This window comes from Bubalus bubalis, chromosome 15, assembly GCF_019923935.1.
Source record: "Bubalus bubalis isolate 160015118507 breed Murrah chromosome 15, NDDB_SH_1, whole genome shotgun sequence".
NCBI lineage: Eukaryota > Metazoa > Chordata > Mammalia > Artiodactyla > Bovidae > Bubalus > Bubalus bubalis.
In genome coordinates this window covers 23101314-23125835 of record NC_059171.1, presented here as the reverse complement: position 1 = coordinate 23125835, position 24522 = coordinate 23101314, and the positions used below count along the sequence as shown (strand labels likewise).

Genomic DNA, 24522 nt, shown 5'->3' with positions numbered 1-24522 from the left:
ATAACCATTCAGTGTGATTAACCTGTTTCCTTCTAAATTCTGCATATAATACTGTCAGAGACAAACCACTTGGAAAATATTCCAGTTTTACGGTCCATGAAAAAGAAAAAGCAAACTGTTACTTTTAGTGTTTTCACCAGGAAGCAAGCAGAGATAATTTCTGTACCATGACAAAGTACTAAGAGTCAACCATCTCAGAACATCCACATACCAAGGAATTATTATTCAAGTCCATCTTCCCAGCGAATGGTCCCCAGGTGGTGCCCACTGGAAGTTGCTGCCGACTCTGAATTTTTCGCTCTCCATCTTTCTGAAACACCTCCAGCTCTCCTGCAGACAATGAACACATGAGTGTTTAAGTACTTTCACTTGTGTTTTACCAACAGCTGACTTTTTGTATGTTTGGTCTCCATGCACAATATTCTCAGGATTCATATAACGAGAATTGATTATGTTCATCTCAACTGCTCTTGGTATCCTGACAGGATAATAAAACTTGTCCTTTTAACTGTGTTCACATTTAGTCCAATTTCTTTCTTGAGTTTTTGCACACATACCGTCTACTGTAGGGCTTCCCAGGTGGCTCAGTGGGTAAAGAATCCGCCTGCAATGCAGGAGACACAGGCAGAACTCGATTTCCCTCCCCGTATTAGGAAGATCCCCTGGAGGAGGGCATGGCAGCCCACTCCAATATTCTTGCCTGGAGAATATTGCTCCTTGCATGGACAGAGGAGCCTGGTGGGCCACAGTCCATAGCATTGCAAAGGGTCAGACACGACTGAAGTGACTGAGCACGCACACATGCGGCTGTAGTCAATTCTATTCAGTAAATCCTTAAGAACCAGAAATGATAACACATCTTCAAAAAGCACTGATACAATGTAAAATCAGGCAGGAAACATTAGGACAATAGCTCAGAGTTTAAATTCCTACATTTGATCACCAATGTAAGTAAAACATTGCAATTACTGATATATATGAAGTGAAGTGAAGTGAAAGTCGCTCAGTTGTGTCCAACTCTTTGTGACCCCATGGACTATACACATGGAATTCTCCAGGACAGAATACTGGAGTGGGTAGCCTTTCCCTTCTCCAGGAGATCTTCCCAACCCAGGGATCAAACCAAGGTCTCCTGCATTGCAGGCAGATCTTTACCAGCTGAGTCACCAGGGAAGCCCAAGAATACGGGATTGGGTTGCCATTTCCTACTCCAGGGGATCTTCCCGAGCCAGGGATTGAACCTGCATCTCTTGTGTCTCCTGCATTGGCAGGCAGATTCTTTACCACTGTGCCACCTGGGCTTCCTAAAAAGATATATACCTTAGGCTATAACTCTATTACAGTGATACAAGACTTTTGTGAAGAACATGGAGAATTTATTTTTTAAGTGCTTGGCAATTTCCTGAAATTACTAGTAGTTTCAGTGGATAGGACAACTACATGTGCAAACTGGAGGTGTATGTTTTCCCAAATAAAAAAACAATGTTAAATCAAAGTCATTATGCTTTTACATTTGGTACTTTAGGCAAGACTTTATGCTACAAGTTTGGACAAAAACCCTCCCCAAACAGGCAGTTTAGGTTGATATTCTCCTTTATTTCTTCCCAATTATTACTTTGTGATCATTATATAGTAATAGGAAACTAAGACAGTATTCAATGGCATACAGTAGGAATCAATCAAATGCTCACTTAAGAAATAAATGAATGGATTAATAAAAAATAAATGAAGCCTTCAAAACGTCGAAGAATGGCCGTTAAACCTAAACATTGTTTGCTGCTGCTGCTGCTGCTAAGTCGCTTCAGTCGTGTCTGACTCTGTGTGACCTCATAGATGGCAGCCCACCAGGCTCCCCCGTCCCTGGGATTCTCCAGGCAAGAACACTGGAGTGGGTTGCCATTTCCTTCTCCAATGCATGAAAGTGAAAAGTGAAGGTGAAGTCGCTCAGTTGTGTCCGACTCTTCGTGACCCCATGGACTGCAGCCCACTAGGCTCCTCCGCCCATGGGATTTTCCAGGCAAGAGTACTGGAGTGGGGTGACATTGCCTTCTCCGAAACATTGTTTGGGATAAATTAAAAAAAAAAATCTCAATCAGGAACTGGAGACCTTCTCTTTAAGTACTTAAATCTATGACATTCATGTTCTGGGATTATTTCCATACTATATTATCACACTAAATTTTTTAATATTTCAAAATATTAATCATAATAGTGTAATTTGTTATTTTCAAAATATAATTTTATCTCAACCTGTTCAAGAGCAGACCTGAAAATGGAAGAAATGGAATATGAAGAAATATGAATGTTAACCCATATAGAATAGATAGCTGAGGAAGATTCTAAATAAAACAGAATATATTCACTTGCTTCATTCAGTATGACACTGGGATCTAAAAAGATATTATACAAATCAACTTACTACAAAACAGAAAAAGACTCACAGACTTAGAGAATGAACTTGCAGTTGCAAGGGGGTGAGGGGGAGAAGGATGTGAGAGTTTGGGATAAACACGTTACACACTTCTATATTTGAAACGGACGACCAGCAAGGAACCACTGTAAAGCACATGGGACTCTGCTCAGTGTTGTGCGGCAGCCTAGATGGAGGGGCACTTGCGGGAGAATGGATACACATATACGTGTGGCTGAATCCGTTCGCTGTTAACCTGAAACTATCACAACGTTGTCAACCGGCTTGTTTACCTTAATACAAAATAAAGTGTTTCAAAAAATCAGAATGAATTCAGTAATTACACTTTGCAAATGATATATAAGTCATGGTAGGTGACACAAAATATTTGCTTTAATTTGACCTTAGTTTCCATCAAGTTAATAACTAAATTTAAATATATAGCTTTAAGCTTGATGATTTTAAAAGCAACACCATAGGAATAGAGTTTTCAAATGATAATTTTCTCCAAATATATGCCCAGGAGTGGAACCGCTGAATCATATAGTAACTTTATTTTTGGTTCTCTAAGGGATATCTATGCTATTTTCTATAGTTGCTGCACCAATTTACATTCCCACTAGTAGTGTGTGCTGCTGTGTGTACTCAGTCATGTCCGACTCTTTACAAGCCTATGGACTGTAGCCCGCCAGGCTTCTCTGTCCATGGGGTTTTCCAGGCAAGAACACTGGAGTGGGCAGCTGTTTCCTTCTCCAACCACCAGTATTGTAGGAGGGTTCCTTTTCCCCCACAAACTATAATTCAAAAAGATACATGCACCCCAATGTTCACTGTGCTAATTTGCTTCAGTCATTTCTGATTCTTTGTGACCCTACGGGCCATAGCCCGCCAGGCTTTTCTGTCCATGGGATTTTCCAGGCAAGAATACTAGAGTGGGTTGCCGTTTCCTTCTCCAGGGCATCCTCCCAACCCAGGGACTGAACCTGCATCTCTTACATCTTCTGCACTGGCAGTTGGTTTCCTTACCACTAGCAACAGCAGTACTGTTGACAGCATCTGAGGTGCGGAAGCAACCTAAGTATCCACAGACAAATGAGTAAAGAAGATGTGGTACATACATACAGCGGAATACTACTCAGCCATAAAAAAGAATGCAATAACATTATTTGCAGTAAAATGAATGGACCTAGAGACTATCATACTAAGTAATATGCCAGACAAATATCATATAATATTGCTTGTATGTAGAATCTTAGAAACGATACAAATAAACTTATGTAGAAAACAGAAATAGACTCATAGACATAGAAGACAGAATTAGGGTTACCAAAGGGGAAAGAAGGAAGAGGGATAAATTAGGAGTTGGGGATTAAAATCACACTACTAACATGTATATATGGAATCTAAAAATATGGTACTGACGAACCTATTTGCAGGGCAGGAACAGAGACACGGATGTAGAGGATCTACCAGAGGACACAGCAGGGGAAAGAGAGGGTGCGACAAACAGAGAGTAGCAAGGAAATAGATACATTACCATGTTAAAAAGATAGCTAGTGGGAAGTGGCTATACAACAGGAGGAGCTTAGTCTGATGCTGTGTGATGACCTAGAGGGGTGAAATTGTGGGGCGGGGGGTGGGAGGGAGGTTCTACAAGGAGGGTTACATGTATGTGTGTGTGCATGCTAAGTCACTTCAGGCCTTTCAGACACCATGGACTGTAGCCCTCCAGGCTCCTCTGTCCATGGGATTCTCCAGGCAGGAGTACTGGAGTGGGTTGCCATGCCCTCCTCCAGGGGATCTTCCTGACCCAGGGATCAAACCTGCAGTTCTTAAGTCTCCTGCATTAGCAGGTGGGTTCTTTACCGCTAGTGCCAACTGGGAAGCCTTCATATAGGTATACTTGTAGCTGATTCACTTTGTTTTATGGCAGAAACCAACAATATTTTAAAGTAATTATCCTCCAATTAGAAAGAAAAAAGAACACTATTATATATAAAACAGATAATCAACAAGGATCTACTACTGTATAGCAGAGGGAACTGTACTCAGTATCTTGTAGTAACCTATAATGGAAAAGATTAAAAATGAATACACACACACATATATATATAAGTGAATCATTTTGCTGTATATCTGACACTAACACAACACTGTAAATCAATTATATTTCAATAAATTTTTCAAATGAAAGGAATACCATCAAGCTGAATTCAATCTTATTTATCTACTTTGTATCACCTTCTTTTAATAGTTAGAAGACAGACATCCTTTTCCAACGTTTTATTGCTTAGCCCCAAAACCATAATAACATATATAAACAACAATCCACTAAAATATTGTGTAATGGTTAAATTTTGCCCATTATGAACATAAATGTATCTGTATCTGAATAATGACGATGTACTGGAAACAAGAATTCCATGTTCACCATAAAAATTTAAATTTAAGAACTAAGCCACCATCCTTCCTTCTTCTCATGCTTCCATCCTTTCTCATTTGTCAATTACAGTAAAAATGGAAGTACTCATAAACTTATTAAATGAAGACAGACATACACTTCTGTTGTTTTTCATTCTTATGTATCAGTAGCTAAAGATGATCTGTAATGAGGCAAATGGACCCAAAAAGATTCAGTAAGTGTGAGCTTCTTAAATATTGATTTATAAATAAAAACTTGCTTTAAATAACATATTAATGCTTAAAAGTATTGAACTCCGAAGCCTACCTGGAGTTCAGGAAATATGGAACAATAATAATTTGTTTTCTGCATGCAGAATAACAAACCCATTTCTGAGATTTTCCCCTGAAAATATATTTCAACCTCATACAAACCTTTTGATTAATGAGTTGAAATCAGAGACTTGTACAGGAAATCCTCAAAGATACAGCATAGCCAACAATCTGTTATGACATCAAAAAGGGCTCAGTGGGAGATATCCCTTATCATATGCCTGCATTTTCATATTGATAATGCAGCTATTTAAATTTGGGGGATAACTGTTCTATTTGAAAAGAACCTGTTTAATTTCTATCTGATAGTTCTTATTTTTCAATCATACATTTTAAACAATTTCCTTACAATTTACCCTTTAAAGACAAAATACTTTTCAATTCTTCAACTAAGAATATTCTTTTCTGCATAAAAATAATGCCTAAATAATTTGTTGTTTTTACATACAAAAAAAATGTCATGTCACATTTCAAGTGACACCAGAGGAATCATGAAAATCTTTGAAAACCCTTTAAAAATGTAATTCATCCTCTCTTTCTTCCACTGACATTTTTCATTTGAAAAGGGTTCAGACTCAATCAAACAGTGACTCCTTATCTATACCTATGGATTTACAAGCAGGTCTGTCTTTTAATGGATTAAGAACTACAAACTTAGGGCAAATCATGAAGTGATACCCAAATATCTCCAAAGTTTTCGAGGTGTCTTAGACTATGCATTAAAATTTTAAGCAGGACAAAAATAGGTTTATGAGCTCTTAAAGATGGCTATAACAGAAAGTCCAGCAACTGTTCAAGCTCTCAAGTCAATCTCTTCAACTTTGTTAGATAAACTAGCAGATCTCAGGCAAATCTTAGTCTCCTTTCTAGTCTATCAAGATGTTAGACGTTATTTTGAGGTTTGTGAAATTCTTTCTGCTGCTGAAACAGTTAAATAAAAACATTCATTTATTCAGAGCAGCTTTTCAGAAAACTGGGCTTCCCTTGTAGCTCAGTCAGTAAAGAATCTGCCTGCAGTACAGAAGACCTGAGTTTGATCCCTGGGTTGGGAAGATCCCCTGGAGAAGGAAATGGCAACCCACTCCAGTATCCTTGCCTGGAAAATCTCATGGACACAGGAGCCTGGTGGGCTGCAGTCCACAGGGTTGCAAAGAGTCAGGTACAACTGAGCAACTAACACTTACTTTCAGAAAACTGCAAGCACATTGCAAAATAATTAGCATTTATACACTACCATGCCTACATAGTTTAATGAAAGCAACAGAAATATGATGGAAGCTTTATTTCCTTGAGTATAATATTTTTAATTTTTTCAAAGTCTAATAAGAGTCATGAAATAGAGGAAATACCATGTACTACAATAAGATTACATTTTAGATCCTCTACCAAATAGTCAGCTGATGGCCATGAATAAATTCTATGTTTTCTGAATCTTTGATTTGTCATTGTTAAAGGGGTTTGTCACTTACTACTTAATATGGAGTCCATGACACCATGATTTTCTTTCTCCAGATATAATATATTATGAGAAGTAGAAAGAACACTGAGATGGTGGGTCAAAGACTCAGGTCTTAGAGCTAGCTTATCATAAAAGGAATGTTTGATTTGAAAAGATGAGAGATTTCAAAATAAAGAAAGCAAAGTTCCCTTTTCATTGGATTTGCTTACTCATTTTTTTTTGCATCCATTCATAAGTTTATTCATTCATTTATTCTACTAATATTTATTAGTTACACTCAGGCATAAAGCAACAAACAAAACAGATTTAGAGCCTGGATAAATTTGAGTAAATGTAATCCATAAGGTTTGGGAAGTTGAAGCCATAGAATTTAGTATTATTTTTAGATTTTAGGAATTAGAAAAGGAAAAATCCAGCAATGATGTTCTGGGTATCTGGCAGGGGCAAATGGGTCAATGGCCATATACCTATTGAGACAAGGAACTCAGGGGAAAAAAAAAAGATTTAAGGTTAAGATGAGGAATAATAGCTTGGAAATACTGGGGCCAAAGTGGCTCTGTAAGGAAGGCAAGAGGTGATTTGGGGTGAGTTACGTGGCCAAGCCTGTGACTTGGAAGCAAGGTCTTGACTAGAGTGAAAAATGTTAGCATTTATTCATTAAGACCAGCTTGTATATGGTAATAATAGTCATAGAATTGTTGATCTAGAAGAGAGTGTAACATGATAAAACAATAAGATTGAGGATAGAGTTCCAAGAATTTTCAAAAGGCAGAGAGATGGAGGAGCAGGCACAGAATATTTAAGAGAAGTGTAAGAAAACAGAAAAAAGGGAAGAAACTGGACATGGTACCATAGCATCCAATGGATTGAGAATTTAAAGGAGGAAGGATCAATCAAGTAACCTGAAAATTTATGTAAGTAAGAAAAGGACTGGGAAAATTCCTTTTGATGAGATGGAGACCATGGGTGCCTGGGATGAAAGGAGTGTTTTAGAATTGGAGGCCAGCACATGGATCAGAGTAGGTTCAAAATCAAATTGGAGAAAAGTGGAACAAGTTGTGTGATCCTGACCAAGTCCCTAACCCTCTGAACTTCAGTTTCTTCAAACCAAAAAGTAATTACAATATCTTTCTCATATGGTTGCTGTGAGGATTCACTCAGATAACATGTGCAAAGTACCTAATAAACATTTACTATTCACCACCAAGAAAATGAAGCACTTCTAAGAGCATGTCCACATACTTCCATCATCACATTTAGCCATTCAGTGCCTATGGTCACATTCCTTCTTTAACACCTCTATCCAAAAAACACTCTCCATACCTTGATTTTTACTTTTCCTTTAAATATCTCCTGGATTCACATTTCTTATCAGCATTTCCCAGTTTTGTTTGCTTGCTTGTTTGTTTTTTGTTTTCTATCAACTCAGATGTAGAGGACCAACCAGCCTCAATTCACTCTACAGCTCTGATTTGGGCTCTAAATCCTTGCCAAGATAAACTTAAACTCCACTTTCATCATGTTATTCATTTGTGCAAGTCCTTTCACTGCTTCCTTTAGACCATCCGACTTGAACATCTATGCCTGAGTCCCAATACCACCACAGCGCTGCTCCACAGAGTCTGCTTGACTGCCTATTTGCTCTCCAGAATTTCTTCTTCTCTCCAGTCAAGTAATTCTTCATCACACCTTCCTCTTCCTCTAGCTTAACTCCCACACCTTCCTGAGAATTGTTGTGGCTACCTGGCAGACACAACATCGCCTTGGCTGCCCTGATAAATCCTACTAATGTTGCAAGATTAAAGTTATTCTCTTTCACCAAACAATTCTGAACTCTACAATAAACTGAGTTCTCCTCTCCTAATTCTCCCATAACATTTACAGTCCACACAGTTTTGCATTTAATTATTCCCTAGTGGTTTCCCTTGGATAACTCCTTTCACCTCAACAGGATTATATGCATCTTGAACTCCAGATGTATTTTTTATTTCTGTTTATTCTATGGTAATTAATATAGTTTGTGATGCAATAATTGCAAAATACAAACGGAACATCATTGATTGGATGAGACTTTTCATAAGCTCATAGACCTAATTGTACTATAGTTAAAAGTTGATTTTAAAAACAAACAAACAAAAAGGCTGTCTTAATATATGTCTGCTCTTTGTATTACAACAATCATACATTTCATTTGTTCAACATTTTATTGCACTAACTACATTACCTCGTGTGTGAAACATGGAGCAGGACAAAAAAATAAAGATTATTTTTTTTCTGCCCAGTTCATAATTTTGCAGCTAATCTTCAAAAAGAAGCCCACTTTTAAAAATTATTTTTAACTTGCTGGGTAAGTTCACACAAAATATTTGAGACACATAGGATGGGCTAATCAATTTTGGTAAAAGATAATATTGTTAGTGCTGAGGGCTGTTTCTCTTATCTTCTTGATAATGCATACTTTTAAAAGTCTGTGATTACTCACAGACTTATGATAGCTTCACTTAAAAAAAAAAGCCCTAAGTCAGAAATCACTACCAAACATACTGCAGCTTTTAAGATATCAACCCACTTTTTTTGTTGTTCAAATAGAAGAAATTTACTGTGGAAAGAAAACTTAAAATCAAGAGAGATACCCTCAAATCTTTCTTTATTGAAGGTGCTATCAAGTCAATGCTTTGTTTCCTTTTAATAGAGTCCTTTTGATGCCTCATTAAAGAGCAAAGTATATGAAAACTGTAGCATACCAAAGGGGAACAGACAAGATGTGGGCATTTTAGCATCATTATCAGCAATCATGCTTCAACTGAATTCAGCATTAAGTTGATGGCATAAATGTATATGGTATTTATGGGACATCCCTTAACTCCAGGCTCAGATTTCAAAGAAGAAGATGGTTGCAAGTAAATGAGATGACAGAAGATCCTATTTCATTTGCTGAAAATAAACTTTGGATTGATTTGAACTTGGTTTTAAATATATAACCAAATTTTAAAGCAGACCACATGAATTAGCTCATAATGTTTATCAGGCCTTACTATAGCACAAGGCTATAGCGTCAGAACCCATATTTATATTTTCTTCATGGTTGGAAAACATTATACATCATGGTATCAAACATGGACAGCCCCGAAGTCATGCTGAGTTCAAAAAGCGCTCAAAGATTCTAAAAATCTCAAAACATTTTCAAAGTCAGCCAAGGTGGCTGAAGTATGGCAGAGCTCTTGCTAGTTTATGGTTTAACCATTTGACAGCTGCCTGCCAGATACATAAGAGGGCTAGGCGATCATTTCACTGCTGATTATCCTCACAGCCAAACTGCAGTCTTGCCACTTTGTGTGTTTCCTCAGGCATTAATAACAGCATGTTTCATCTGCATTTTAAGACAAATAGTGCCATTTACACTATACTCTGTTGATCCATCTCAAAGCATGGTTTGGCACAGGAAATGATGGTTCTTGGTTAACAGCTACAAATCGCCTTCTAGGGATACCTTTTCTAATTTTCCTTCTCAATTTTTGAGTCATACAGTCATAACACACACTAAACTACAGTTTTGAACATAAACTTGAAATACGACGTTCCCTATTCAAGTACTCCAGTCAAACCCTGATAAATCAGGCTGGCCATGCCGTGATCTTATCCCTTCTGACTCTTTAATAAATCGAACCTTGTAACTCCGTACTGTTGGAAGTTGTCACTAAATGAAATTGTGACCTTATCCGGCGCATGAACTTATCCTGCTGACAACTACATTTATTGTGTGGATAAGAAAGGAAAAAAAAGAAGAGAAAAGAATAAAGAAAAAAATGAGATATTTGATAATTCTGATCTTAGCCATATGTAACTCTAACAGATGGGATCTTTTTGATGTTCCATTAATGATTTGCCAAAGATGAGTCTCTACTTAGAGAAAAATGCTCACCCTAGGTAAGTGCTAGGGGCACTGCAGATGGTATTAAAAGTGCATGAAGAGGTACTAGGTGACAGCAGAGAATCAGAAGCTATTAGTGGAACACAAAGAGCCCTGAATTAGCTTGTAATTGCACTGGAAAAGATAACATAATGGTGGTGGCAAAAGAGAAACATTCTCTTTTCATGCAACGCATTCAGCACCTAAAACTAAAACAAGACACTGCAATTGGCTGAAACGTAGCAAAGTTAATTCACTGCATTTCTTCAGAATACAAAACACACCCTTTGGCTACAGTTTCTAAAAACTCATAGAAAATCAACGTGTATTAAGAAGCAAATTTACATGCATGTGCTACCAGATATGGGCATGTATTTACTAACTCAGGAACCTTTTGCTTTCCTATTCTAGCTGGCATTCAGGATTCATTCTGAAGCTATTATATGTCTGAATATTCTATCTTTTTTTTTGTTTTTTGTTTTTTTTTTTTAATTTTATTTTATTTTTTAAACTTTACATAATTGTATTAGTTTTGAATATTCTATCTTAAGACCCACTGGAACCTACAAATTATCATCTTTCAGATAGATAAAAGGAGGTAAAATATGGTTCTAGGTAGTACTATTACTGATAATAAAGTACACAATTCAAGATGTTTTTAAAAACAAAACTGGGATCTGAAATAACTAAAAAACCTCTACCTGCCTCTTCACATATAAAAATAAGTTTCATACACAGAGACCACGTTCAAGACTGAGGGAAAGAAACTGCTGTATTCTGCCCTTTGTTCTATGGTCTATTTATATGAAGCAAAACCTAGCTCACCCCAGGTGTCTGAAACTATTCACTTGGAGTGTGACTAACTCTTGCAAATGTTTGGAAAAGTCACTGGAAGGAAGAGCTGCAGTTTCTGGACATTGTTCAGCTGCTGAAAGGAGGAGGGGGAGTTGGCACTCTTTCGCTCAAGAAACCTGGCACAGTAGGCTTCTTCGCTGCCAGAACCCCCTCTGACCTTTCAGACACCACTCCTTGTCATAGGCCGACCCACCACCACTTCCTGATTCAAATCCTGAGACACAGAGGGAGGGTATGCTTTGGGAGGTACAGTTAGGGAGGAACAGCCTTGGTTGTGAGAGGTCTGGGCGAGCAGACAGAGGAAACAGCAGCGGAGGAGCAAAAGTCAGAAGTCTCTCTCAGCAGGAGGCCCATAGAAGGGTCAGGGCCTGCAGAGCGCTGGTCAGAGAGGCGTGTTCTCTCCACGAGGACAAACTCTAAAGGAGAAACTTTGGGTAAAAATAAACTGTAAGCTCCTGTTCGACAAAAAGCAGCAAGGGATAGCTTTTAAAGCATATTTAATATAGAACACTGGTAGACCTCATTGTGATTCCAGGTCGGGAAGATCCCCTGGAGAAGGGATAGGCTACCCACTCCAGTTCTCCTGGGCTCCCCTGGTGGCTCACATGGTAAGAATCCTCCTGCAATGTGGGAGACCTGGGTTCGATCCCTGGGTTGGGAAGATCTCCTGGAGGAGGGCATGGCAACCCGCTCCAGTATTCTTGCCTGGAGAATCCCCATGGACAGAGGAGCCAGGCGGGCGACAGTCCATGGGATCGCAGAGAGTCAGATGTGACTAAGCAAAGCACAGACCTCATTGATATTTAAGGTTCTAAATTTAAGGCAACATTTCTTTTTGTCTGTTAAAGTTTCATGTTTTCTCATAGTTACATTTATTAATTTAGAAGATGATATTTGGCACACAATGGAACTTTTCACAAGTCATTGCTGATACTTGAAGATCACTGCCTTATGAGGTATACTGGAGCCAACTGGGAGGCTCACTGGGAAAGAATCCACCTGCCCAATGCAGGAGACTCAGGATCAATCCCTGGGTCAGGAGGATCCCCTTGAGTAGGAAATGGCAACCCTCCCCTCTCCCCTCTTCTTGCCTGGGAAATTCCAGGGACAGAGGAACCTGGTGGACTACAGTCCAAAGGGTCGTAAAGAATCAAATATGAATGAGTGACTGAGCATGCCTTATGAGGTGTATCTTGACATCTATTAATCCAGATACCAGACCATGGAATACCAGCCACCTGACCTGAGAAATCTGTATTTCAGGAAGCAATAGTTAGAACTGGACATGGTACAACAGACTGGTTCCAAATTGGAAAAGGAGTACATCAAGGCTGTATATTGTCACCCTGCTAATTTAACTTACATGGAGAGTAAATCATGAGAAACGCTGGCCTGGATGAAGCACAAGCTTGAATCAAGATTGCGGGGAAAAATATCAATAACCTTAGATATGCAGATGACACCACCCTTATGGCAGAAAGTGAAGAAGAACTAAAGAGCCTCTTGATGAAAGTGAAAGAGGAGAGTGAAAAAGTTGGCTTGAAACTCAACATTCAGAAAACTAAGATCATGGCATCTGGTCCCATCACTTCATGGGAAATAGATGGGGAAACAGTGGAAACAGTGACAGACTTTATTTTCTTGGGCTCCAAAATCACTGCAGATGGTGATTGCACCCATGAAGTTAAAAGACACTTACTCCTTGGAAGAAAAACTACGACCAACCTAGACAGCATATTAAAAAGCAGAGACATTACTTTGCCGACAAAGGTCCCTCTAGCCAAAGCTATGGTTTTTCCAGTAGTCATGTATGGATGTGAGACTTGAACTATAAAGAAAGCTGAGCACTGAAGAATTGATGCTTTTGAACTGTGGTGATGTAGAAGACTCTTGAGAGTCCCTTGGACAGCAGGGAGATCCAATCAGTCCATCCTAAAGGAAATCAGTCCTGAATATTCACTGGAAGGACTGATGCTGAGGCTGAAATTCCAGTACTTTGGCCACCTGATGCAAAGAACTGACTCATTTGAAAACACCCTGATGCTGGGAAAGACTGAAGGCAGGAGGAGAAGGGGACGACAGAGGATGTGATGGCTGGATGGCATCACTGACTCAATGGACATGAAGTTGAATAAACTCTGGGAGTTGGTGATGGACAGGGAGGCCCGGAGCACTACAGTCCATGGGATCACAAAGAGTCGGACATGACTGAGTGACTGAACTGAACTGAACTGAACCCAGATACAATCATGCTTTTAACATTGTGAGATGGTATAGACAGAGATGAAAGAAAATGTACTGACAAGATTTAACAGGTAAACATTCTTATGTATCAATTGTGATTAGGATGAGTTTTGCCTGGAAGGAAAAATCTACATGAAGCTCCATGTGGGGATGGGGAGGTCACTTTTTAGGTCACAATTATGAGAGAACCAAGGGATGGCAAAATAATTTGACAAATGAACAAATAACATGGGAATTATAGCATTATTGTGAAACCCTTTAGTATACTTCAAGGAAGTAACAGTGTCCTGCCAAGTACTCTCAGTCAAAGAAGACTGCCGAAGATTGTTCTAAAAGTGATATTCCATTACATACTTTACTTTTTTTTTATTCTGAGAACAAATGTCATTTTAAAAAAGTTTTTAAAAAGAAATAGAAAACAATTATGAAGAGAATAAAAATGTAACATGTTACCAATGAATACAAACCTGAGGATACTTGAGTTCACATCTAACACTATTGCCACTGCAGCACATACAATACTGAAGTGTTTTATGGCTCAGCAGGTATGTAATCTGCCCACAATGCAGGAGCCCACAAGAGGCATGGGTTCGATTCCTGGTATAGGAAGATGAAATGGCAACCCACTTCAGTACACTCACCTGAAAAATCCCACCGTCAGAGGACATGGTGGGCTACAGTACAAAGGGTCGCAAAGAGTTGGACATGACTGAGCACATGAAGCCTTGATGTGGGTCCCCAAACTGGGGAGAATAAATCTTGTGCGCTGACCATGAATGCATTATCTATATCAGCCACTTAATTCTCTTATTGTATGGCTTCTTCAAGAAATACAATATATGTATGTTAAGTGTTAGTTGTTCAGTCGTGTCTGACTCTTTGCAACCCCATGGACTGCAGCCCACTAGGCTCCTCTATCCATGGAAATCTCCAGGCAAGAATACTGGACTGGGTTGCCATTCCCTCGTCCAGATGTAGGGATCGAACCTAGGTCTCCTGCATTACAGGCGGATTCTTTAGTGTCTGAGCCACCAGGGAAACCCACAATATATGTATATATTTTTAAATTTGAAACTGCCTTTAGTCTACAGAAAGATTTACTATGAAGGCTATAATACAGGCACAAAGATTTTATTTCTAAACCTTGAACTCATTGCTAAAGATATTTTTAGTTTCAGATAATACTTTAGAAAACGTAATTCCTAAAGATCAAGCAAGCTGCAGTCATTTACTCATAATACTGGAGTCTTTTATTAATGCTTGTATATATTCACAGTTGTATATACTCTTAAGTTACACGTAACAGACCAGAGTAATCTTGCCAAAAGCAGCCTCCTTGACACTGACTTTTTGGGAGGTGCATATAGCCCATCTCTCTATGTTGTGAAGGCCTTAGATCTCTAGTATATGACCCAAAATACTCACCATCAGTGTTATGTTTAAAAATTTATCATCTTTTGAAGTCTGTCTCTCATTTCCTTATAAACATTTCCCTGATTCATATAGCCTCTGTGTGGCAGAAAATCAGAGGTGATCTCTTCCTTTGAACTCCCAGAGTATTTGATTTTAGCTCTAGTAATTTTTTTTTTTTTACCATTTTCTTCCATGTAATAGTGATTTGTGTGTATTTATTATCACTGTACATGGAACATTCTAGATTACCCCACAATGTTTTTACCTGGTAGGGTTGCAGAAATTATAAATGTGTGTGTGTATGTTCACTGTTTTGGGTTAAATGATTATTTTAAAGAAATGATAATTCTTGCACATTAATAATATTTCACTTTATAACACATATTAATAAGAAGTTTGTAGAATAGGCATTATTATTATGATTATTTTATCATTTTACCATTATAGCCATTGGGCTTTTTAACTCAGAGCTGAAGTAACTAAGTTACAGAATTAGTAGTTTTGTAGGATTTCAACCCTAGTTTTCTGAACCTCTCATGTTGATCTCACTTTATCAGGCTGCCTCTTTTTAAAAATTTTAATGACTTAACTAGGTGGAAGGATAGTCCTCAGCCATTAGAGTGGATTCATGTATAAGATTAGATGCCAGTCAATTTGGGAAGCAGAATGTGAATGCCTGAAGGAAGGGGCCGCAGGGTGAGTTTTGAAGGAGGCAAGGTGATAGAAATATTAAACAAACAAGACACTGGGAAAGCAATACAGAGAGAAGAGTGGCAAAAGTATTGTTTGATTATGAGTTCACAATAAACATTTACATTTCTGTCCCACAAATTTCAGATAGAAGAAATCAAAGATACATGGTTTTAAAACAGTGAAATATCCCCCACCTCTCCCCTCTTCACAACAGCCCCTGACTATCATTCCTCAGAGAAAGTATTCTGTTACTGAATAAACTAAAATTAAAAAATTGATCACCTGATTAAATATATCAAGTCATTATTAGCATATGAAATAAAAACTTTTCTTTCTAAGAACATAAAGTGTATAAGGCATTTTGAACATTCCAAAACGATTTCCCATCTTTTCATTTGGTTGATAGCATGTTCTCTGAAGAGAACTTTCTGATGTGAAATTATACACAGTGATTGCAAACTAGAAAATCTGGTGCCTTCACATTCTCCAACTTGTAAAATATTTCTATATATACACACACACATATGTGTGTGTGTGTATGTGTTATTCTTCTCTTCAATTCCTCTCGCCTTTCCTTGGATCATTCCCTTTTCAACATGAATGTGGGATATAGAAATACCAGATCTTGAAGAAGGAAGCAAGGGAGAGAGCAAGGAAAGAAAGCAGGCAGGCAGGCTGGCTGATAATACTCAAGAGCGTAGTTTCCACAAACTCAGAGATCACTGTGCAGAACTAAGGTTTAAGCCTTTCCTCCACATAGAAACAAATGCCTCTGACTAAATCATTTCTGTGGAGTGACCTCTAATAGGAAGTTTTGCATATGCTCATTTGGAGCATGGCCCAATAGACCTACAAGAGATCACCAAGCATTCAGTTCAGTTCAGTCGCTCAGTCATGTCTGACTCTTTGAGACCCCATGAATCGCAGCACGCCAGGCCTCCCTGTCCATCACCAACTCCCGGAGTTCACTCAGACTCACGTCCATCGAGTCAGTGATGCCATCCAGACATCTCATCCTCTGTCGTCCCCTTCTCCTCCTGCCCCCAATCCCTCCCAGCATCAGAGTCTTTTCCAATGAGTCAACTCTTCACATGATGTGGCCAAAGTACTGCAGTTTCAGCTTTAGCATCATTCCTTCCAAAGAAATCCCAGGGCTGATCTCCTGGTTGGATCTCCTTGCAGTCCAAGGGACTCTCAAGAGTCTTCAACACCAAGCATTAAACATCTGCAATTATTGGAATCTAGGACTATTTTTATTCATAAAACCTCACTCAACTGAACTTCATTTATAGAAGTATTTTCTCATTCAAAATTATTTGTTGAACACATAATGTCAGGCACGATGCTGGATACTGGAGATATAAACATGAATCATATGTAGATCTTTTCCTTATGTGACTCATTCTGATGGTTGTGTGGTAATTAGCATCTAACACACGAAGCTTTTTGATAAAGGAAAGAGATACAATTTGACCAGCAAGAAGAAAAGTCTCCTACGTCAGCTCAGATTCGGAATGACAACTCAGAGGTGTGAAAGCTGGCAAAAGACAGTATAAATCATCTTTTTTCTTTAATAGATCAGAAATAATTTATTTCAAAAATGAATACAATACAGCATTAACATGAGCATTTAAACACATTTGTTATGTTACAGGGCATCCCAGGTTGTTCAGATGGTAAAGGATCTGCCTGCAATGCAGACAACCTGGGTTCCATCCCTGGGTTGAGAGGATGCCCTGGAGGGGGCATGGTAACCCGCTCCAGTATTCTTGCTTGGAGAATCCCATAGATAGAGGAACTATTTGCAAGGCAGAGGTTCAGTAAACTAGAAAGCACTGTCTTGAGTTAAAATTACGACCAAATCAGAAGAAACAAATGACTGGAATTTGTGTTAAAAAAATGTTAAAGACCATAGAAATTGTAAATGATGGTAAGTTTCTATTGTTCAATATTGCAAGTGAGTTAATTTTAGACAAAATGATATTTCTTAAAAGTCTTGGAATAGAACTTGTACATTCATCTTAAATATTACTGGCCCTTTCTTATAAAATATTTTCAATATTAGAATATTATACTTTACTCTTTTTTGATAATTTCATATAAACTCCTGAAATTGAGATAATACTACTAAAAGTTATCACTTTAAGCACTACAGATCAGAGACGTAAGCTCATTTGCAAGTGTATCTTCTCTAGAAATGTATGCATCTATCACTGTTTATAGTGACTACAGGTAGAAGGGACCCTTTTCATCACTTGTTCCTTGACAGATCACTTGACAGACCAGGTGAAGTAATCTATAGACGGTCATCAACTTACAATGGATCAATTTAGGATTTTTCACTTTACGATGATGCAAAAGTAAAATGCACTCAGTAGAAATTATGCTTCGAACGCTGATCTCTTCCAAGGCTAGTAATGTGCCATTTGATAATCATACTCTCTTTCTCGTGATGCTGGGCAGCAAGCTATAGCTTGAAGTCAGCTATGAGATCATGAAGGTAAACAACTATTAATATTCTGTACCCACAGACCCATTTTACTTTCAGTACAGTTCAGTTCAGTCACTCAGTCGTGTCCAACTCTTTGCGACCCCATGAATCGCAGCACGGCAGGCCTCCCTGTCCATTACCAACTCCCGGAGTTCACCCACTCACGTCCATTGAGTCAGTGACGCCATCCAGCCATCTCATCCTCTGTCGTCCCCTTCTTCTCCTGCCCCAGTCCGTCCCAGCATCAGTCTTTTCCAATGAGTCAACTCTTCACATGAGGTGGCCAAAGTACTGGAGTTTCAGCTTCAGCATCATTCCTTCCAAAGAAATCCCAGGGCTGATCTCCTTCAGAATGGACTGGTTGGATCTCCTTGCAGTCCAAGGAACTCTCAAGAGTCTTCTCCAACACCACACTTCAAAAGCATCAATTCTTCGGCACTCAGCCTTCTTCACAGTCCACCTATCACATCCATACATGACCACAGGAAAAACAATAGCCTTGACTAGATGAACCTTTGTTGGCAAAGTAATGTCTCTGCTTTTCAATATGCTATCTAGGTTGGTCATAACTTTCCTTCCCAGGAGTAAGCATCCTTTAATTTCATGGCTGCAGTCACCATCTGATTTTGGAGCCCCCAAAAATAAAGTCTGACACTGTTTCCACTGTTTCCCCATCTATTTCGCATGAAGTGATGGGACCGGATGCCATGATCTTCGTTTTCTGAATGTTGAGCCTTAAGCCAACTTTTTCACTCTCCACTTTCACTTTCATCAAGAGGCTTTTTAGTTCCTCTTCACTTTCTGCCATAAGGGTGGTGTCATCTGCATATCTGAGGTGATTGATATTTCTCCCAGAAATCTTGATTCCAGCTTGTGCTTCTTCCAGTCCAGTGTTTCTCATGATGTACTCTGCATATAAGTTAAATAAGCAGGGTGACAATATACAGCCTTGACGTACTCCTTTTCCTATTTGGAACCAGTCTGTTGTTCCATGTCCAGTTCTAACTGTTGCTTCCTGACCTGCATACAAATTTCTCAAGAGGCAGATCAAGTGGTCTGGTATTCCCATCTCTTTCAGAATTTTCCACAGTTGATTGTGATCCACACAGTCAAAGGCTTTGGCATAGTCAATAAAGCAGAAATAGATGTTTTTCTGGAACTCTCTTGCTTTTCGATGATCCAGCGGATGTTGGCAATTTGATCTCTGGTTCCTCTGCCTTTTCTAAAACCAGCTTAAACATCAGGAAGTTCACAGTTCACATATTGCTGAAGCCTGGCTTGGAGAATTTTGAGCATTACTTTACTAGCGTGTGAGATGAGTGCAAATGTGTGGTAGTTTGAGCATTCTTTGGCATTGCCTTTCTTTGAGATTGGAATGAAAACGGACCTTTTCCAGTCCTGTGGCCACTGCTGAGTTTTCCAAATTTGCTGGCATATTGAGTGCAGCACTTTCACAGCATCATCTTTCAGGATTTGAAATAGCTCAACTGGAATTCCATCACCTCCACTAGCTTTGTTCGTAGTGATGCTTTCTAAGGCCCACTTAACTTCACATTCCAGGATGTCTGGCTCTAGGTCAGTGATCACACCATCGTGATTATCTGGGTCCTGAAGATCTTTTTTGTACAGTTCTTCTGTGTATTCTTGCCACCTCTTCTTAATATTATCTACTTCTGTTAGGTGCGTACCATTTCTGTCCTTTATCGAGCCCATCTTTGCATGAAATGTTCCCTTGGTATCTCTAATTTTCTTGAAGAGATCTCTAGTCTTTCCCATTCTGTTGTTTTCCTCTATTTCTTTGCATTGATCGCTGAAGAAGGCTTTCTTATCTCTTCTTGCTATTCTTTGGAACTCTGCATTCAGATACTTATATCTTTCCTTTTCTCCTTTGCTTTTCGCTTCTCTTCACAGCTATTTGTAAGGCCTCCCCAGACAGCCATTTTGCCTTTTTGCATTTCTTTTCCATGGGGATGGTCTTGATCCCTGTCTCCTGTACAATGTCACGAACCTCAGTCCATAGTTCATCAGGCACTCTATCTATCAGATCTAGGCCCTTAAATCTATTTCTCACTTCTACTGTATAATCATAACGGGTTTGATTTAGGTCATACCTGAATGGTCTAGTGGTTTCCCCTAGTTTCTTCAATTTAAGTCTGAATTTGGCAATAAGAATTTCATGGTCTGAGCCACAGTCAGCTCCTGGTCTTGTTTTTGCTGACTGTATAGAGCTTCTCCATCTTTGGCTGCAAAGAATATAATCAATCTGATTTCGGTGTTGACCATCTGGTGATGTCCATGTACAGAGTCTTCTCTTGTGTTGTTGGAAGAGGGTGTTTGTTATGACCAGTGCATTTTCTTGGCAAAACTCTATTAGTCTTTGCCCTGCTTCATTCCGTATTCCAAGGCCAAATTTGCCTGTTACTCCAGATGTTTCTTGACTTCCTACTTTTGCATTCCAGTCCCCTATAATGAAAAGGACATCTTTTTTGGGTGTTAGTTCTAAAAGGTCTTGTAAGTCTTCATAGAACTGTTCAACTTCAGCTTCTTCAGCATTACTGGTTGTGGCATAGACTTGGATTACTGTGATATTGAATGGTTTGCCTTGGGAACAAACAAAGATCATTCTGTCGTTATGAGATATTCGGCATTTCACTATAAAATAGTTTTGGGGGTTAATTTTTTCAAACCAGAGGCTAATGTAAGTGTTTTGAGCACACTGAAGGTAAGCAGGCCAAGCTATGACATTGGGTACTAAGTGCATTTTTGACTTACTCTATTTTCAACTTTCAATGGGTTTGTCAGGCTGTAACTCCGTTGTATTTGAGTCAAGGAATATCTATATTCTCTAACAGGTGAACACATCCAGAACTAATGGTAGGATTTTTGATATCAGAATCCCCCACCCAGAAACAACCACATCTATCTAAACTGTGTGTTTGATGCAAGAAGTCAACTGCCGTTCTTTCTTTAAAAATGTAGATTTAAGTCATTATTATTTGACAATTATATATAAGAATACTCACATAATCAACACTATTAAAATTAAAGGATATTTGTAAAACTCTATCATGTAAATGAAGAGAGTGAAAGTCGCTCAGTCATGTCTGACTCTTTGTGAACCAATGGACTATACAGTCCATGGAATTCTCCAGGCCAGAACACTGGAGTGGGTAGCCGTTCCCTTCTCCAGAGGATATTCCCAACCCAGGGATTCAACCCAGGTCTCCTGCATTGCAGGTGGATTCTTTACCAGTGAAGCCACCACAGAAGCCCAAGAATACTAGCGTGGGTGGCCTATCGCTTTTCCAGCGGCTCTTCCCGACCCAGGAATTGAACCAGGGTCTCCTGCACTGCAGGTGGATTCTTTACCAACTGAGCTATCAGGTAAGCCCCAAAATGAACAGATGTTGTCCATAAATACCAAGAATTTTTGTAAATAAATATTAGAGGTTAGAAAGTCTGTTTAGAGTAATGAACAATACATCCGTCAAATATATATAAACACTGGTGACATATTCAAAAAGGCTTTTTTTTAAAAGATGGATATAAATGTAAAGATAACTTGCACTAAGCTATTAAATATATGTTATGTCTGATTTTCTCTTTAGCTTCACTAACTTAATTAAAACCATAGATAATAAATTGTATTCTGTAGCTCCATTTTAGTTTCTTTACATTATTCATCTTAAATATTAGTTATCTAGAATAGAGTTAAAATATAATAGATATTGAACTATGGAAATAATTAAGCACAGTGTTAACTAGAGTCAAAGTAACAATTTTCCATTGCTAAGAGCATAGGCTTAAGTACTCTACTTTCAATTTGTAGTAATAATCTGTAATATTTTCTCCCTCACTGAATGCATGTGTTCCACAATTGTGAATTTTCTTGTATGATGAATTGGACCAAGGGAAGGAAACCATGACACTTTTATGAGCATATTGGGAAATAATTGCATATAGAGATAATAAGGAGATGGCCAATAGAACATTATTAAATTAGATTTGACAAATTCTTACAATGATTTCATAAATCATCAAGAACAGGGATTATATACACTCTTAGGACTCAAAAATACAGATGATATGAGGAAAAAATGCATTGATTATCTTGAGCACCAGCCTGTATTCTTAGTGTACCCACTGACTTGCTCTTATTTCCCATGGGTATCAGTTTAATTTCCTACTTGTTCTTCCTAAGTTTGTTGTGAACACAAGACTAAAGGTGAAAGACTCAATGCGATGTCTGGTACACAGAAAGTGTTCAACAAATGTTGTAAATTTTATCTTAGTATTTTTAAATTGAGAGTAAATGGATAAAATGAGAGAAGGAAAATGAAGTATATGGATAAAAACTACTCGCATTTTATATGCAGACTTGCTTGATCATCGTAATTACTTCAACTAAGACGAGCTTCCACCCTGAACCATTTTCACTCCAGATGTAGAAAAATGAGAGGCATAAAAGATCATACTGGATCCAAAAGATGCCAGGAAGAGCCCCCGGAGGTGATGGAGAGCTTCAGTCCATAGTAACCCACACTGCTATTCTGATTACTTCATAGCTAAGCCAGGCTGAGGTCTGTAGTTGTGAAGTTAAACATCAAAGGTGAGTCACCAATTCCATTTCTAGATAACCAGGATTAACTGCTCTACTGACATTATTCTGACAATACAGAGTTCCAGGAGAAAATAAGGAATATGCTTACATCTCTATGAAAAAAAATTGAACAATCATATTTAAAACAATGGGAAATATTTATCCTATTTTACAATCATATATAAAACAATGGAAAATATTTATCCTATTTTACTATCATTGTTAGATTTTTTTATTCCCCCCTTCAAGTGTTCTTGATTATAAAATTATCAGGATATATTCATAATATTTACTGAGTGCTTATTTTTGTGCCAGATACTATATGGAGTCCTTTACTTAATGGTCTCACCCTCACAGCAAAGTTAACAGGAGCAACAGAGAAGTAAACTGATGCTCATGGTAAACCACTTAAATGAAAGTAGAAGTATTTTTATTAGCTATCATTATCTTTTTTTGAATATTGGGTCTTATTTTTTCTAAATATTTAGAGTAGATATATATATTACTTTCTTTTCCTTTTTAACTTAGAATAATTTTACTCAAACTGTTGCAATCAAATGAGTCACAACAGGTGGGGAGAGAAGCTGATTCAAGATTAAAGAATAGCTATGATTATCTATACTCAAGAGAAGGCAATGGCACCCCACTCCAGTTCTCTTGCCTGGAAAATCCCATGGACGGAGGAGCCTGGTGGGCTGCAGTCCATGGGGTCGCTAAGAGTCGGACACGACTGAGCGACTTCCCTTTCACTTTTCACTTTCATGCATTGGAGAAGGAAATGGCAGCCCATTCCAGTGTTCTTGCCTGGAGAATCCCAGGGACGGCGGGGCCTGGTGGGCTGCCGTCTATGGGGTCGCACAGAGTCGGACACGACTGAAGTGACTTAGCAGCAGCATGATTATCTCCTACATGATGCAGGAGAGATGGCTCCTGGGAAGAAAGAGAAGTCCCTAACAAGCACTGCTCTACTGAAGAACGTGATTCTATGTATAATGGACAATTATATGGAAGTCAGGACAATCCTAATTTCTTGATGGGAAAAATGGTAGTATTCCAAATGTAAACAGATACTCCCTGCAGTAGTCCTTCACAAATATTATATTAATATAATCTCTCAAACTTATATATCTCTCTTTATCAAAATAAAAATCGCTCCTCAACCAGAATCTTGTAAAAATGTAGGTTTGTTATTACTACTATCATCATTGTTTTTGGCCCTTCTGAACAAAATGTGAGCTTCTAAACCAAGAGAAAAAGCAATGATTTTGAGTAAAGCATATTTTCAGGAAAAATCACTAATAGCATTTTAAAGTACATTGTTAATTTATTCTTTTGGATTTTCAAAGCTAAAAAAGTATGAAAACAACCAAGAATCAAGGTTATGACACAATGACAGTATTTAGCCATTAGTTATTACTAACCACGTAGGCCAGGCAAGATTATGGTTCCATAAGCAAGTCGAGGGACAAGCGTGTATCATTTAGTCCTAACAAATTCATTTTTTAATTTATTTGCTGAATAAGTATGCAATAAGCACCACTTTTATGTATGGCCCTATAATTATCATGCATTTTGGGTACCATTTTCCTTAAATAACTTTGCTGAAGATCATTAAATCAATACTTCAAACCCAACTTATATTGACAATAAAGCAAACACTTCTACCTTTATATTTAATCATGACCACATGAGTCACTCATACCTCCTTTTCTCC

At 38.3% G+C, this 24522-nt stretch overlaps 1 protein-coding gene across 2 annotated transcripts in view; it reads right to left on the bottom strand.

The window, feature by feature from the left end:
* The window catches only part of ZFPM2 (zinc finger protein, FOG family member 2), a 538352-nt gene that overhangs the window by 265784 nt on the left and 248046 nt on the right, over positions 1–24522 (bottom strand). Inside the window, exon 4 of one of the 2 annotated variants that reach the window (XM_045162789.1) lies at positions 212–330. In XM_045162789.1, the coding sequence (XP_045018724.1) occupies positions 212–330 (119 nt within the window). Of the gene's footprint in view, positions 1–211; positions 334–24522 lie in introns of those variants that run through there. The other variant, XM_045162790.1, reaches the window with a different exon arrangement.